This window comes from Rhinolophus sinicus, chromosome 2 (assembly GCF_057876585.1).
Source record: "Rhinolophus sinicus isolate RSI-liver-muscle chromosome 2, RSI-T2T, whole genome shotgun sequence".
Taxonomy (NCBI): Eukaryota; Metazoa; Chordata; class Mammalia; order Chiroptera; family Rhinolophidae; genus Rhinolophus; species Rhinolophus sinicus.
Window position 1 is genome coordinate 5,590,606 of NC_142502.1, and position 18,280 is coordinate 5,608,885.

At 43.6% G+C, this 18,280-nt stretch overlaps 1 protein-coding gene across 2 annotated transcripts in view; it reads left to right on the forward strand.

Annotated features, from left to right (window-relative positions):
- PRKN (parkin RBR E3 ubiquitin protein ligase) overlaps positions 1-18,280 on the forward strand; it is a 1,116,534-nt gene that overhangs the window by 419,682 nt on the left and 678,572 nt on the right. The window contains exon 4 of one of the 2 annotated variants that reach the window (XM_074333793.2): positions 13,387-13,508. In XM_074333793.2, the coding sequence (XP_074189894.2) occupies positions 13,387-13,508 (122 nt within the window). The remainder of the gene's footprint in view (positions 1-13,386; positions 13,509-18,280) is intronic. The other variant, XM_088795206.1, reaches the window with a different exon arrangement.

Here is an 18,280-nt window from a genome sequence, read left to right on the forward strand (position 1 = left end):
CATTCTATCTATCTATCTATCTATCTATCTATCTATCTATCTATCTATCTATGTATCGAAATGTCCAACAGACCATACATCTTTGACGTCTCAGGGCAAATTATTTTCATATCTACTGGACAAAAATCTACAATATTAAACAGTGTCTACATCCCCTATGTGGTCAAAACTGGCCATTTGCATTGAAATAAGTGAATGTAAATAACATTGAAAGGACCAGTTCTTCCTTTGCAGGAGCCACACTTCCTGCGCTCAGTAGCCTCATGTGGGCGGCATGGAAAGAATGTTCCCAATATCGTGGAGGTTCTGTTGTGCAGCACTCTCCTAGAAAGCCTTTGGAGGCCTTTTGCCCCTGTGATATCGAAAGGACTGCTGCCCACATTGTTTGCCTTATTTCCAAGTTTCAGATTGTTCTTCTGACAGAGGTAGGATGGGGTGTGTCCTGTCAGGGCCCAATGTGGCCAGAATGTAGAGAGGAGGAGGGGAAGCTGGGGAGGGGAGAGTGAGGCGCATGCAGACCTTGGAAGTGCTGCATTTATGCAGCGAAGGAGTTTGAAGGCATTTGAAACTGGCGATGAGACAGTTAAGGAGAATGATGTGACCAAAGATTTACTTACGTTAATCTGAAAGCAACTTGGAGAACTGATAGGCTCTGGAGAGCGTAAAGGAAGGGTGACCTGTTGGGAAATTACTTCAGCCCAGAGGAGAAGAGGAGAAAGAAAGGAGAGGGACACGCAGAAGAATACTAGACACACATCTGCCTGCAGGCAGACCTGACGTGTTGTTTTGACCTAGCTAGCGCTCACGCTGGACCCTCACGCACCCGATAGCTTTGTATATCTACCTACATTCCAAAGGCAGACAGAATAAATCGTTTCTCATGAGTAACTGTGTTCGGAAACGCGGGTGTCAGAGTCATATAAGAAGCCTCAAGGAGTTGGCGTAACAGTAGTGTGAGTGAGGTTGGTGCTGCTTTAGAAAGATTTTACCTGTGTTTATGATTTTGGGTGAAATGTAATTTATAACAGTGCAGTGAACACACAAACAAGTTCTTCTTATCATTTTTCTTAGGCATTTCTAACATATACAGTTACTTAGCAAATCGAGATGTTTATGTCATCTTGTCTGTCAGTATGGCGGTGTAACTGTGGTTGAGGGCTTTTATGCAACAGGTACCGATGATGAGATTCACAGGGGTAAAGAATAGTGGGAGGGGCATGCACTGATGCAGGCGTGTCACCCATCGGTGACCAGGTCGGGGGACAGCAGAGCCCTAAAGCTAAGCGTTTCAGGGAAATCGAAAGATTCAGCCAGAATTTTGCCTCATTGAGTGTGTGTTTTCTGCCCCCACTATGAAGCGGGCACTGGGATAAGTACTGTTGATTCCCTAGCAGCTTGCCAAGCCCTGAGACATAAAGGTGGAACAAGTAGCATCCTTCTTAGAAAACTGTGGTCCCACAAGGAAACAGACATGTACAGTAGTTACTGTAAACTTAATAACAAATAAAAGACAAATGAACCCACTGCTGGGAGCTGAGGGAGGGACGTCCGCTCTGCCTGTTGAGGGGAGAAGGGAAACCAGGCTCTTGAATAGCACAGGTAACAACCTTTGATACCTGACGCAGGCTTTAAAGGTGAGTGGGGCTTTCTCATGGAGGTACCTGGTCTCAGGCAAAGGCAGGTGTGGAGGCCTGAGGATGCACAAGGGCGTAGAGGTCACAGGAGTTTTGGTTTCGCTATTGCATAGGGCAGGTAATGACGTTTGGAAAGGCTGGCTAGGAAAACATCGTGAGAGGCAATGGTAAAGAATTGCAGGGATGAAAGGCAATTTGTGTGGTTATTTTTAGCACCAAACAGTTCGAATTCTAGGACTGTCATTTTTGATAATGGCAAGTATTCTAATTTAAAATATTTCTATACAAAAACAATAGATATCTATTTTGTAGAAAAGTGCAAATGAAATTTTTCATAAAAATGGAACCAATACTTTAATTTTATTAAAAACCCCTTGCCAGGTGCTCTTCTAGGCTCCCGTCCAGGGACCCTGGATGTCACGTCATCCCTGCCCGATGAAAAGCGCTGCTGTAGGTGATTGAAAGCTAGGGCTGTTTTCTTTTTTTTAAGTAGGTTGTCCATGTGTTTTTAGAAGATAATTCTTTGAGCAATTTGGAAGTTTCTTGCTTGGTAGGAGAGGAGAAGAGGCTTTTGGGTGCTGAAGAGGGTCTGAGGCTGTATCAGGGCCATGGACAGAGGTGGGAGAAGAAACTGAAACATTTCTGAAGCCTCCTGAGATTCAGTGAAGGGTCGGATGGCGCAGCCGAGAGGAGACAAACCATGGCTTGTGCTTTCTGGTTGGGGAACCATGATTCTGCAAATCACGCCAGGTAACAGCTACAGTGCCCAAAGGGGAAGAAGGCTTCTGATAAACTAGCACAGTGTGAGTAGAGCTGGAAGTCACAGGCTCTGGATGGTGAGTGAGCTGCACCTCTGAACTAGTTTTCCTTTAATGAAGTGCTGTTTGCTTCATCCACACTGTTTTGAAGGGGTTTCTAAGGGCTTCCCTGGGTCCTTGGTTCCCATGACATGTGTGTGCTGTGACACCCGACACCCGAAGTCATCTCTAATCTGAGATGTTGGGGAGGTTTGGGGATTCGCTGCCTAGCCGTGCTGAGCGGGCCTGCTGACCTCGGGCAGAACCTCCTGCTTCCCCTACCCCTCCAACCCCCGTCCTGCAGCCCCAGAGTGTGAGTAGATGCACCTGGGAAGAATACAGACCTGTGGGAATATGCAGCTAGGTCATGTCAAAAATTGGAACTCAAACAGCTTTCAAGATAAAAGGCCATTCCCAGTGTATATTCTTATCCCCACTCTTTGGGTTTATTCTTCGCTATTCTAGAATACTGGGATGCTTCCCTTGTGACATACGTTTTAGGGTATATATGAACCCACGTCAGAGTCACTGTTGGACTTTGAAGCTCTCAGAGGAGGATTGCTGTGGTTATGTTGTATGCTTTTCTCGCATGTTACCAGAGTGTCAAGCACACACTGAGATTGCCATCAGTATGAATTTTACTGATGGAGAGAATCGGGATGGCTTCCTAATAGTCCTCGGTGCCCTTACGACTGCCACCCTGCTTCTTTGCCACCATTCTCCCTTCCCCCGACAAACCCGACTCCTTAGGCAGACCAGATTTACGTAAGTTTAGAAAGTTAGATCTTTCCTATAAAATTATGAATACATTTCTTTATTTTTTCTATTGATTACTGATCAGTAACTTTTTCTCTTCTATATTGCTTTAAATTGAGTGTTCCTTTTATAGAGGTGGTGAGGAATGTATGCTGGCCTGTGCTTCTGTAGCGTTCAAAAAGCAAGATTTTTTATTCTCTGGGCCAAAGCAGTGGCAGAAGGCAGCGTGGACATTACTGTAAGCCGTGGCACAGGCCGCGACGCTCCTATGCATTTGCAATATCGTTCAAATGAGCGTGCCTGATCCACCAGTTTCTCGGTTATTGGCTCAATCAATGGGACCATGTCTGTCACAGACAACCCTGTTCTGGGTCAAAGGTGGGGGTGGGGAATAGAGACGAAACCAATGGTTGCGTAAATCCTGCCCTCTGGAGCTCAGAATCTGACTTAACCGTGTGAAGCCACTACGGAGATGCGTGCTGCAGTGTGATACAGACATGGAGCTTGCAGGGACCTCAGAGTAGGAGAGAGGGGCCTCCCGAGCTGGGCGGTGACGCTGAGCAGGACAGACATGGGTCTAGGCAGGCCTTTTTGTTGCGCACTCATGAGGGGGAAGACTGCCATGGCCGCAGGGTCCTGGAATCCCTGTGAAGGGTGTCTCAGCCAGAGTGACACGAATGCTACTTTTTGAAGCATGCGCAATTCACAGTATCACCAGCCTGGACGCAGAGCAGACAGTCGTTTTACCCTTTTTCCCTCAGCGGGGTGGCATCGCTGTACATTTCTAACTAATCACAGTGTCACTAAAGAGAAATAACTCTTGTCGTATTTTAATAAGTGCTAGAGAGTTTATGAACCTCTATTACCACTAAAGACTTTTTGAAATCAATACTGGGAAGGATCAGATTTATTAAGAGTGTGTGTTTTGTCTTATCATTTGGTGCAGGCCGAATAGTGTACTTAAAACACTAATGTTTGTAAGAGAATGCCTCATGGTAGCAGTGAAGATTGGAAATATTATACTACAGATGTATAACAGACTAATATATTGGCGATTGAAATTAAATCAGGTAAAGGATGTGGGCGTGGGGAGGGTCAGGTCACGGCTTTCTTGCTGTATTCGCTAAAGGACGCCATTCCTCTCTCTGTGTGTTCATTTCTAGAACAGGTTTGTCTAGCACTTAGGACATTGAAAATGAGAAGATTTTTAAATTATTTTTTAAATAGCAAGAAAGGCATCACTTCTGTAAAAGTAAGTAAGAAATTCTCTTGATCCTAAGGTCATGACACGGATTACCACTTCTTGGTATAACATCCAATTTTAGGCTACGTGCTAACCCTTAAAAATGAGATTTACTTTTGCTTATTGATAATTGCTGTACCCGAACATGCTTGCTGAATGCCAGTGCTATAAAACATTAATGGAAATTTCCATGAAACCGTTAGTGCTGATTGAATGAGGGAAATGGGGTGGTGAGTCTGACGCTGAAGCAGTCAGGGATTGTTGGCCACGGTCCCTAATTACCAGCCTGTGTTCAAGTGCCACTTTTTAGCAGGCGTGGAATCAATCCCCTGCAGTCTTTAGTAAAATCCACCTTCCAAGTCAAGGTTATTATCATGTGGTTGAGGGGAAAGTGCATGCTTCCTAAGCAGACAAACTCATACTCAAATCTCTGCCCGCCCCTGTGGCTTTCTTTGGGATGCCACTCAACCTCTCTAAGCTTGTGTTTTGTTCATAGCATAGCTGCAATCATGCCTAGTATCTTTTGCAGAAGAATAAGCACCCACGTAAGCAAGTCTGCCATTGAAATGAAATCCTGGGATCCATTGTGAATCCCTTTCAATACCATTTTACAGCCACATGCTACAAAAACAGTTTTGATTTTAGAGATGCTCTGGTTTTTAAGTGCATTGGCCACCTTGAAAATTTTATGCACTAGACTGGGCCCTACAATTGTTTACTGTGTCCATCCCTCATTTTCCTGTAGTCCATACTTATCTCTTGAATAATAATAAAAAACTGATTCACTGAAAGAAATATGACCCCAGTAAACTTTAGTCAAATTAAGTGCTTTCCATCATGGTTTATGTTCCGTAATATTATTGAATATTTTATTATAAAGGACCTGGTTGGGTTTGAAGCAATTTTTAAAAGGAATTATACTTCAGCTATTTCCAAAAATTGAGTGAGGTTTAACTTGGCAGTAATGTCTAAGAATCCACACTTCTAAAAGCGGGAAAGTGGCCACTAAGGAAGCAGGAGCACTGAGCGCTCATAGGTGTGAGTGTCTGGGAGTCACAAGCTCTAAATATGTTGACGGCCAATAAGAATGGCTGACACGCATTGAACATTCACCGTGTGTGCGACACTGCTGGCTGCTTCACCCACGTGGCTCTGAGATCCTCACCACGGCCTCTGCCAGCTCATAACTCAGGTATATAAGGAAGTTAGGTATGTAACGCGCCATCTCCATTTGGCAGAGGAGGAAACAGGCTTGGAGGGTCTTCGGCAAATTGAGTTGCCGAAGGTGACAGGGCAAGCTGGGGATGGACCGAGATGCCCACCTCCTGAGCTATAAAGGTTTTATTCAGAGGAAATGGTACCCAGTCATCTGTAGTACCTATAATTTCCTCCTTCTAAATTTGAGATGTGGACGTTCACTCAGCTTTTCGAGGAGCAGTGACGTTCCTGGCACCCACCTTAAATACACCCTGCCGGCGCCCATTTCTGGGAAGAATAAGCACCTGGATTCACCTGGTTGACTTTGAACATGGTTATTTATTTAGAACTAATCCTTAAATTGTGCTTCATGCTACAGTTTGGTCTTGGCATAGGCTGTTTGGTTATTACTTTCAAAATGAATAATGAAAAAGTAAATTGGCAACAGCGACAACAAAAGACCAGGGAGAGGCATTAGCTGTAGTCAGCATTTTTTTCCCTCACCAGATGAAATTATTGTGCGGATGCATTAATTAAAAGCCCTAGCACAAAAATTGAGAATTAAGTTACAACTTTTAAGGGTAGAGTCTCCTTAGGGATTGCTAAATATGTTTTAAAAGTGCATACACTGGATGGATGGTTATATAATTGGAAGTGTTTATAATACAGCATTTCCTCAGTTGCTGTGCAGGAGTTTAGACTCTAGCTTGGTAAAAACATGGAATAGTGTAGCTGGATTCAGCGGGTGTAATAACCCCTTGGATAAGGACCAAATGAGACTTCATGTGCCATAACTGTACCCTTTACAGTAGTTCTACTTGTACATTTTCAATTTTTTTCTACTTGACATTTACTTATCCATGGCCCTATACGAAAAATTTAAAGGACTCTTCTTTGTTTTTCTTTTATTTATCATACTAGTCATTTTTGTGATCTTAGATAATATTATCATTATTGATTTCAAATATGCCCACATTTTGAAGAAGTTGTGAAGTTAGTTGGTGTGTACGTTCGGCTGGTGGAAAGACGGTCTGAGTACGTGGTAATCAGGGCTACCTTCTGTTTTATATACACTTTGCCCTCACGCAGCCATTCCTGCTAACTTTCCCATCATCTAAAATATGGGAGGATCTACTGACCTGGCAAACAGACTGAGTCTTTACTCAGATCAAGGAACCGCACTGGCCGTGTGGGCGCATGAAACAGGGAGCGGTGTTACGTATGAGGAGGTGGTAACTATAGACAAGGTAGGACAAGCAGATAACGGATATGAGGCTGCGTTTTTATCAGAAATGGGCGTTAGGCTGGAGTGGACACGATCCTTACCCTTTTCATGACCTGAAGCCAAGTGTCAGGCAGACAGGCGCTCCCGGGAGCATTCACTGGATGGATTTCGTGTGGAACCGCCTTAAGTTAATTCAATATGCATTGTTCAGACTGGAACTAATGGATAGTTTCAGATTCGTGTGAGGAAAAACGGGTTGTGTAAAGATGAGCTGGTACTGATTTTGTCATTTGGTCCGTATGTGTTGTGCATCTGGCTCACGAGGCATATATATTCTAGCAAATGTAGTCAAGCACAGGCTGAAAGACCACCACCCAGACATTTCATAGCAAGAATTCTACTTCAGCCTCAGGTGTACTCTACAGTGGTCAGGCATCTACACCATCCATGAAGGGGTCTCCCTGATAAGACAAGTGTCCATCTGACACCCTACAAAATCGTTATAACATTGTCGATTATATTCCCCAAACTGTATTTCATATCCGCACGACTATGTTGTGACCACTAATTTGTACTTTTAATCCCCTCACCTCCCTATCCCCACCCTCCTCCCTTCTAGCAACCACCAGGTTTTTTTCCCTTTATCTCTGAGACTATTTCTGTTTTGTTTGCTCATTTATTGTGTTCTTTAAATTCCACATAGAAGTGAGATTATATGGTATTTGTCTTTCTCTGACTTATTTCACTTAGTGTAGTATTCTCTAGGTCCATCCATGTTGTTACAAATGGTAAGATTTCATTCTTTTTATGGCCAAGTAATATCCATTGTATACATGTACCATAGTTTCTTTATCCAATTGTCTATTCATGAGCATTTTGGTTGTTTCTGTATCTTGGCTATTGTGAATAGCACTGCAGTCAACATAGGGGTGCATATATGTAGACTGTAGATGCCTGACCACTGTGGTGTATACACCTGAAGCTGAAGTAGAATAATATTGTGCGTCAACTATAAAATACTTGTGTGTATATATATATTAATGGGATGTGGAGTACAGCATAGGGAATACAGTCAGTGAAATTGTAACAGCATATACGATGTCAGAGGGGTACTAGACGGGGGAGTTAACACTTTGTGAGGGGTATAAAGGTCTAACTATTATTGATGTGTACACCTGAAACTAGAAATGAAAGGAATTCTGGCACATGTTAGGGCAGAAGATCCTGTGTGCCTCAGCTCCCGGTCACAGGCTCAGGTCAGGTTCACAAACTCCGGATGTGGGTGTCTTCCATAGTGAGCTCATAGGCGTCCAACAAGACTGAGGTACACTCTCGGAGACTAGAGGAAGGGGGAAGGTGAGGGAACACGGCTGATAAATGGAGCTAGTGGGGCAGACACTAGCCTTGGTATTTACGTGTAAGAGCAGGGCTGTGGTCAGATGGAGGCAGGAGTGTGGGAGCTGCAAACACCAGGTGCGGGCTGGGCAGCGTGGGAGCCGTTGGCTGAAGGCTGTGAAGGACGCTTCATGCCAGGGACTCAGCCTCCATATCAGATGCTGCTTCGCTGGTGTTGGGACAAGTCGGCTGTTTAAAGGTGACAAGACTAAGCTAGATACTTTCCTACTCTTAGACGTAATTAGTTAGGAAGATGTCTTATCCTTATGGGGAAATCAAAGGACGAATTCCTAATGTGTGCCGTTCCAAGCGGACCTTGAATGTATGGGTCCGATTTCAAAGGTCGTGATGGCAGTGGAGCTGGAACAGGGAATGGGCGACTGTTGTCCAGCCACACACACAAGACTCGCTCTGCTGGGCATGTGGAGGGAGAAATGGGAGTGAAGCCCTGTTGTACCTCTCACACTCCACAGTCCCCAAGTCCCCAGCCATGTCTGTCCTGTCTCTCAGAGCCTCAGATTCCAGCCTTCCCCCAGCCCTTCTCTCAAGCCAACACTGTTTTGTATTAGTACCCTAAGCAGCAAGCTATGATACTTCTCGGTGTGATGGACAGATCTCCTTAGCATCATTATTTGCATGCCTGTTGACGAGGGAGGAAGAGAGCGGACCAGACACTTCAGTGTTAATCATTTTCTTCTGTGCTGTCCACTTTGGCAGCTTAAGTGATTTAAATTGCTTAAAATTCAAAAGAAAAAAAACAGAATGAAAACGAGAGGAGTCTTTTCTCACTAGCTCCTAACTACATTTCAAACTTTCAATGGGCTGCTGTGTGGGGAGAGCGCAGAGAGGAACATGTCCACACAGAAAGTTCTGGTGGGTACCTGGTTCTGCTTCACACCCTCACAGGTGACAAATGTAACTTTGTATCAACTGTGTCCCTGCTGTTTGACAGTCTATTAATCCTGAACAATTATTTAGGTATAAAATATGTCGAATCTCACTGTCTCCCTACCACTAGAAAATAAATTACCCAAGCAGTTAAAGTCTTGATTGTCTGTGACAACAAGTGATGAAAACTTCTGAGGTCAATGAAAAGTTTTCATCAGAATCAGAATGGTTTTTCATAAGGATCCATTTGTCTTATTAAAACAATGTCTTTGAGCCTTAAACTTAGTATTAAAAAAAGAAAGAAAAAATGAAAACCACTGATTATGCTGCTTTTCAGAAAGTTAAAGCAAATAATATATTTTCTTTTTAAATAGGGGCTTTACTTGGTATGGTGGATATTGTTATTTATATTTTAGATAGTTTTCGGACCAAGAACAGAGAATACGGGAAGAGAGGAGACGTGACTAAGGATTGTGGTAACCCAATGAGGCAGGAGAGAAAACTAAAGATAATGGTAAAATTATAATGCTAGGGAAAGGGAGAAACCCTCTGGATGCTTTGAATGGACAGTGACTCATACTCTAAAAGGATTCTGAACACTGTGCTTTTAACCTCTATCAAGAAAAAAAATGAAAGAACTTCAGTATGAGACGAATATACTTTACTCTGTAAAATCATTACATCAGTAGATCAACCTTCCTGGCTCATTGTATAGTAATTATATTGGTTTGTCAGTGGTTTGGGGTGGAGGAGAGAGTTTAATTGTCAGCAGGCTCTTCGGGAATGTCTGATAAAGTTGAGTTTATAAACATTAGCTGCTTAGCTTACTGTAGATCAGGCCCACACAGTGGGCTGAATCCTTACTCCAATTGTTCACCCTTTTTTTCTTTTGTAGAAATACAGTTTCATAAACTGTTCCATAAAAGGAAGGCTTCTGAGGTCAGATAAAGTTTGGGATGTGCTACACTCTGTACTTCTGGTCTTAAGAGTCCATAAGTCCGGCAGTGAGAGGACTTGGTTTAACTTAGCATCACCTATGATTAAAGAATCCCCCCTGCTTTGACTAAACAATCCCCGATATTTTGACTAAAGAATCCTGATGTTTTGGTTCGATACCTTTGAACAGCTTGCAAACCACTGCCATGTTCTGAAAGTACTTGATTAGTCTATAAATAGGACTGCGGAAACTACCAAATCCCTCACAGAATAAGGGAAAAGAGGAGACTTCACTAATGATTATGTTAACCAGACAAAGTGGGAGAGAAAAACTGAGATAAATAAACTATGGTTTTATTGAAAAAAAAGTCATTTTAGCATTTAGAGGTGAGTACAATAATAGCTGCAACTTAATTACAAATGATTCAACAACAAAAAATGTGTTTGTGTGTAGTATATGTGACAGGGTACACTAAACTGTGCAAAACGTTCACAATTGGTGGATTACAGTGAAGGATATAATTTGAACAATTTTTGAAATATTTCTCTAGTTTGAAAACTATTATCATAGACACAGACATAGTTTAGTGGTTACCAGAGGGTAAGGGGGTGGGGGGTGAGAGATGAGGGTAAGGGGGATCAAATATATGGTGATGGAAGGAGAACTGACTCTGGGTGGTGAACACACACTGGGATTTATAGATGATGTAACACAGAATTGTACACCTGGAATCTATGTAATTTTACTAACAATTGTCACCCCAATAAATTATTTTTAAAAAAGAGAAAACTATTATTCTAAAACAAACAGGGACATCTATAAACACAAACACAAGTCGCTTTGCTTGTTTTGGGTGGGAGGGGTTGCCATATAGAAGACTGGATTAGGAGAGGGAAAGGAGTTTAAGACCCAAGCTGAAGTAAAAGGGGTGAGATTCATGTCAGTCTCTAGTTACGGACCTAGAGACGAGGTTTTCAGGTCATTTGCAGAATCACCTCGCTGTTGCCTTAGGAGTTGTGGCCGCATGTTGGAGAGGCCGCACCTCAGACCTCAGTCCGGCCGATGGGGGCATTGCCCGTAAGAACATCGGGCGCTGTGCGTTCTTACTGCTGTCCTGTACACGCTGGTCTCAGGGTGGCGTAGAGACGCTTGCCAACTCTCAGTAGTGCCGTGGAGCCACACAAGTTTGACGCCCTCCTGGAAACAGGAGCTCAAGATTTACCTGAAGCCTCCACTGCTTGACCAAGTAGAGCCAACAGCTTGAAATGTGCCATAGCCAGGACTGGCCTGACCTTGGTCTTCCTTAGATGGCTATTAATCAATCCCAGCTAGCGGCTGGCTCTGGGAAGCGCCAAGTCACCCCGTGTGCTTAGGGGCCACGGTGTTGGCATGCAGTATTTCCCACTCACTTCTAAGGCCTTTAGTGAAGGCTGTATTATTACACAGAGGTGGAGGGGTCCCCAGTCTTCACATTCTGCCTAGAGGTATCATTAGTTGAAACAATATTGCAGACGTTGCAATTGCCCTAAGGGTGGGGGCGGGGGGGGGGACAGAGAGAGAGAGAGAGAGAGAGAGAGAGAGAGAGAGAGAGAGAGAGAGAGACCAGTTTCCTGCAGTTTCTGAGATGCCTTGTTTACAATCATAAAACTGTTGCTATATGTTCTTTCAGCAATGCTACTGTCTTTGCAGGCTTGACTCCCCTTTGTCAGATTTCCCTCCTCCCATTCCTTTTCTTCCTCCTTTTATATTGTTTAACCTTTATGGTTGGTTTTCAAAATGGTGAAATCGGATTTGTTCATATTGCTGATAAAGGCTGTAACAATAAAGAGTCCTAGCTCTGTCACTAAGCTCATCATAGTGCACGTTAAAATGGTCAGTTCTTGTGATCTTCTGATGTTGTCAGTTATCATGGCATTTCTAGGACCTCAATATATGTTTCTATCAGTTGCTTTTATGATATACATAAAACCTTAAGAATATATTTTGTGTAATTATTATATTGCTAACAATATTATATTTGTAGACTTGAATATCTTGTACATTAAGGCACTAAAGTTACAAAGAAGAGTCAGAAAACCACCATTTCTTATCACTACAAAGTTATATCTATATTTCCCTTTTCACCCTGAAAGCCAGACATCCGTCTCTGGAGGCGAAGGATTATAAAGTATATTGCCAACAGATGACAAAAAAATATGAAAGCCAGTATCTTTATCGTGCTCTACATTTTGCAAAGTACTGTCACCTACTATTAGTACAATGGCTAAACAAGTGACAATTCTGTGTCTACAGAGGGTCTTTTTGTAAATTGGTAAAACGAATGGAGCTGCATAAGACCTTAGCATCTCTTTTTTCTCATTTTTTCTGCATTTGGGAGGTTCAAGGTTTACATTCGTAACGATCAAAGATCATCTTGATGATAATACTAAACTTTTAAACACAATTTTATGCCATGACCTTATGTAACTCCCATTCGGCACAACGTGAGATAGGGATTCAAAGAAGTATTTAGTCCTTTTAGAAATTTAGGAAGTCGGTTATGTTACTGGTAAGTACTGCTGCATAAAGTTCGTTCTTTGGAGACATGGAAGTGTGAAACCACTTAGAAAGTTTCTCCTGATTTATGGAATAATATCATCCCTATGTGGGGACATTTGACAGAAATGATCAGAGGTAGTTAATTTTTTTTTTTTCAGTTTTGTCCAGCTTTTACTCTTGAAAACGTGTTGTCTGAATGGCCCTTGTCTGGGTAGAGAAACCAGAATGAAATGCAAAGCACCCATTTCCGTGCATGTGTCTGTCCACGCTTGTCTTCCTTTAGTGTGACTGTGTGTTGCAAAGTCTTCACTGGAAACCCAGCGAATTGTGATGTCATGAAAAATGGGCTGGTAGGCCCCGATGGATAAGATGTACAGAGGAGAAATCCGGAGCCTTCACAACTGTGTACAGAAGCATGAAATAGAATTCAGGAGCACTGGTTTCTAAATTTCCAATAGTCTCTACATCTCCCATCCTTTTAAAAAAATTCAGCCGCAAAGGGTGCGTTTAGTTTCCCTGTGTTGCAAACACACTTGGCCAGCTCTCTTGGCAGCAGGTCACTTAGTCGGCTGAGGAAGTCACAGGGCTGTTGGCAAGAAGAAAAGCTTTTCACTCTTTGGAGCATGAAGCTGGATTTTCTAAATTAAATGGTTGTATCCTTGTTGGAATCTTTAGCCCATCAATATTTCAAAATGCTCCTGAGGAGTCAGTTCTAAAGTTTGTCTCTGTTGGACTCAGCACTGACTGGCGACTTCCTCTGCTTCGTTTTCCCCCAGCAGGTAGACCCGCCTACAACAGCTTTTATGTCTACTGCAAAGACCCCTGTCAACAAGTGCAACCAGGAAAACTCAGGGTGCGGTGCGGTACCTGCCAACAAACCACGCTCACCTTGGCCCAGGTAAGTTTGTGTGTTGGCAGAGACTGCCCAGAAAAATGAACGCATATTTCTAGGGTTGCCTTTGGAGTTTCTAATCAGATGTCACTGTGTTTATCACATGGTTAATGGTATCGGAAGTTCCATTTTAAAATACGCTACTTTGTAAAAGTTCAGTAGTTCACTGCCATTGCCCCCATTGCTTCATAGTTCAGGCCTATTGAAAGGAAGATGGACTGCTTTTCAAACAAAAAGAGGTTCAGCTTGGGAGGGTGCCTTCCAAGAGCTTTCTAAGATACCGGAAAGTCTTCCTACCTTGGTCTGTGGTGGGAACATGTTTGTCTACACATGTCAGTACTCACTGGGCTGTTCACTGAACACGGTGCACTGGCGGCTGCTAAATGTTCCGCCTCGATAAAACGGTGGGAAGGGAAGTTGTGGGTCACTGAACAGTATGCCTGTGCAACAGGACCAGCAAGCTGCCGGCTGCTGCGGCCTCCGCTTGTTTCTGTACAGTCCACAGGGGAAGGATGTGTTTTAGAAAGATTTTTAAGTGTTTTGGAAACAGAAGAAGAAGAAGGTTGTGCGACCCGTGAGCACTCTGAGTGTCAATTCCAGTTCCGTAATAAAGTTTTATTGGCACATGGCCCCACCCATTTCCGTCCATGCTGTCTGCGTGCAAGCACCAGGTTGAGACATTGTGACACTGGGTGGCCTGCAGAACGTGACATACGACACGTTACTCTTTGGCCCTTGAGCGAGAAGGCTTGATGATTCTGGTGTGAAGCACGGACCCAGCCAGCCCGAGTGTGATGGTTGTGTAGGACGTGGTACATCTGCTGTGGGTGTGAACGTGCGCGTGGGGTCACGGAGGGCACTCTGGCCATCTCTGCGGAGAGAACACAACCCAGGTGGCACAGGAGGATGAAGCGCTTTGGGGACCAGGGGCTGACGTGGAGACAAGGCCCCCCCCCCCCCCATTAGCACAGCAGGCCCCAGTGGTGGCTAGAGAAGTTAGATTTCATCCTGCAGACGGTGGGGAGACAATGCAAAATGGTAAAAATGGAGGTGAGGCATGAAATGATGTTTGGAACTGTTTATGAGTGCTGTGGAATTTTGTCATTGGACTGAAGGTGGTGGCAGATTGAAGGCAGAGAGGTTAGTTAATCAACCATTTACACGTTGAAAGGGCCTGCATTGGGGTGGTGGCCCAGAGAATGGACATAATGGCTCACGAGTCTGTAGGATGCACCCAGTACAGGGGAGCTCATGCATCCTCACCTCAAGCCTGGGGAAAACGCTGCAGTGACTCAAAACCTGTAATTCCATGTTTCACTGTGGTACAACATTTTGGCTACACAGACAAGCCCACGTAGGAGGAAAAATCCGTGAATGACACCAACGTGTGTCCTTACGCACCACAGTGGAGCTTTCCCTGAGGTGTCCCCGGGCCCTGCGGCTGCTGGGAGACATGTCGTCCCAGGAAACTTTCCTTCCACCTGATTCTCTCCTCTACCCCCAGCCTTCCCAGGGCAGTAACCAGCAACCCGTAACCTCTTCTGCCCCACACCTCAGGCAGTTGGTGGATGTGGGCTACTTATGTTAACCCCTGACTGTCCGTGATGGAAAGAATAATAGACAATTATTATGGAACTCCAAGCTTAGTTCTTGTCATGGGTTATCTCATTTAATTATTTCCGAACACTCTGAGCTAAGTACCATTAGCAACTCTGTTTTAGATTGGAGAAAAAAAGAGGCTTAAAGAGATTAAAAGAAACAAGAGCTCGTAATGGTAGGGTAAGGATTCCTACTGGGCTGTGTGATCTACATTTGTAAGCTCTGTGCTTTTCCTCCGTTCACCACACACATGCATTTACTCTAAGGCCCACATACTGAAATAGCCCCAGTGATCAGACAGGTGATTTAAAAACTGAATCAGGTATGTGCACTGGGGGCTGGTGAGGACCATGGGAGGTGGGAGGGCCCACGGCCCACAGACAGGAGGCAGCTCCTGCCAGGTGTTAGCAAATGGGGGCGGGGACATAGGGGGCTTGGTGTGCCTGATCTTTTATTTAATAAACAGAAACCATAAATGTGGAATTTTCTGTGAAATTTCTCATTTAAAAACATGTTCCATCAGGGAAAAGTAGAAAAGAGACAGAACAAGGAAAACAAGCAGAGTGTGGTCGGGGTTGCGTGGCACATGCCTCTCAGGTGCTGAGAAGAGCCTGGCGTGCAGCCAGCTCAGTGAAAGTGAGGTGTCCCCGTGAGGCACACGGTGTGAGTTTCAGAAGACGACTGGGAGCTGGGCTGCCTGGGGTGCATCCCACTTCATTCTGCCTACCTATGTGACCTTGGGGACATCGGTTAACCAGGACACGGTATCTATTTCTTGTTTGTTCTGAAGCTTACTCAGAAATGAAGAATACTTAGAATGATAGCTGGACCAAAATTACTTAGAAATCTTAAGTGCTCTATTATTATTGTTATGTTATTATTATTTTCACATATACTTACACACACACACACACACACACACACACACACACACACACGCGCACACTGAAGTCTACTTCACGAATCAATCCCGGCTTTGGCTGACTCTATTCAGAAAAGTGGAAGCTCCACCCCCGGCTCGGTCATCAAGAGCTATGTGCTGACGTCATCTCACCTTGCTCACCAGGACCAGCCCCAAATCAGATGCCCACTCCCACGGCCACCCCAGACTTTGTCGGCTCCCAGAACTGCTCCACGTTTGATTATTAAATTCAGACTTTTATTCCTTCCTCCATTACTCCCCCTCTTAAGTTTTTCTAGAGCTAGCTCTCCTTTCCCCTCATCATTTTCTCCCCTGACAGGTCAAAATTTCATGTCCATTATTACAGATATCATCAAATTTCTGTTCCACATTCGGTGCAATTGCCCATTTGTCTACATTGCAAGAATCTGTAAGCCTCATAAGATCAGATCACTTGTCAGTTGGGGTCCCTGGTATATTTTCAACACTTCACACAGTGTCTTGCCCATATTAGGGCACAGAACTAATGATGTTGAATGAACGTCCTCTGTCCTTGAACTTTCCCACAGATCCACATGCTTTAGTGATTCTACTTGGCATTTTGTGGTCATACTCGTCAGAGCAATTATGATTGTTTTGCAAAATGTATTTATTTTCTCCCTTATGTGTATATTCTAGTACTTGTATTTTTCTCTAATTCTCATGACAGACCTGCGAAGTAGGTGTTAACATCCAATGTTTTTAATGAAGAGACTCCATGAGGTTAAGTAATGAGTCCAAATTTCACACTTAACAAACATTGGCACCAGGAGTGAAAAGTCCTCTGTGTTTCCGGGAAGCCGTGGCCTTTTCTAGGATAGATTGCTTGTTCTGCAAGTCTGGTAATCAATGTCCTGGTATCTCACTAAACCCCTTACTTAAATTATCATTCAAAAATGCTCTTGGAAAAATATGCTTAAGGATTTAAGGAAAAGGACGATCTTAGCTGTGACGTAAAGATTCCTTGATTCAAATTTTCAGTACAGTTACTGCTGTGTTTCCCCCAAAATAAAACCTGGTCTTACATTAATTTTTGCTCCAAAAGACACATTAGGGCTTATGTTTAGGGGATGTCATCCTGAAAAATCATGCGAGGGCTTATTTTCCGGTTAGGTCTTATTTTCGGGGCAACACGGTAGATGGAGCATAACTGGCACCTGGCGATTGAGCACAGCAGGCATTTCAATGTTGTGTTAATACCAACAAATACACACTCAACAGAAGCTTTAAACGATGTCACTGTGGAGCTGGTGACCTGTCACGTTGCCGAATAATCTGCAACTCAGACTTGGCATTGATGGAGCAGGTGCCGAACCTGCCGATAGGAAAGATTTCTATGTAGAGAGTAGTCAAGTATTCGCTTTCATTTTCCTGAAATTTATAAAGATCTGCAACTTACACAGTTTTCTCTGGTCAGGAGCAATGGTTAAAAAAAAAAAAAAAGGAAAGAAATAGGTTCTTGTGTGGCTGACTAGTTATGGTGGAACTGTGTGTGGTTTGTCTGAACTTCTGCATGGAGCTTTTTATATACAAAGAGAAAAATTGGAACCTACTTAGCCACCTGGCTTATTTTTTTAATGTTGTTTTATTTTTTTCTGGTCTGGAGAAATCAGTCTGCAACAAGCCCCATGCCTTTCATGAATCTTGATAGTAACCTTCTAATTTTTTTTTCTTGTTTTGGAGGATTTATTCATAATTCCAACATTTCCTCTGCACTATTTAAGATTTGCATGCAGTACTAATGAGCGGTCACTCATGCATAATGCACTGAGGTTTAACTGTTTCAATGTTTCCTACTTAATATGATCCCCATAAGAAATTGTCGAGGAAGATGGATAAACGTTCCTGTCGTGGGGTTAAGGATGGGGAAACTGACGTCTGAAGTTTTGGCCTCGCCTTGAGGGCATGTTGCAAATCCGCCTGGGCACCAGGTTTTCTTCTGTCTCCAAATCGCACTATCTTCTTTATTCCGTGCTGACCTCAACTAGGGTTTCCACTAATCAGAATAGCCGGTAGGAATATGAAAGGTCACTGGAAAACAGGGAACAATGGCTGATTGAAAAAACATGGCAAGCATCCCATTTTCTATTGCCTGTTCAGAGCCCGTCCACTTAAGATCACACAGAAATGACACAGGGTGGGACACAGAAGTGAAGATGGTTCTGCTCATGCATATACGATTCTGACTCTGTTCTTGAACAATAAAATGGATAATTTAAAACAACCGGTGCCATCACTG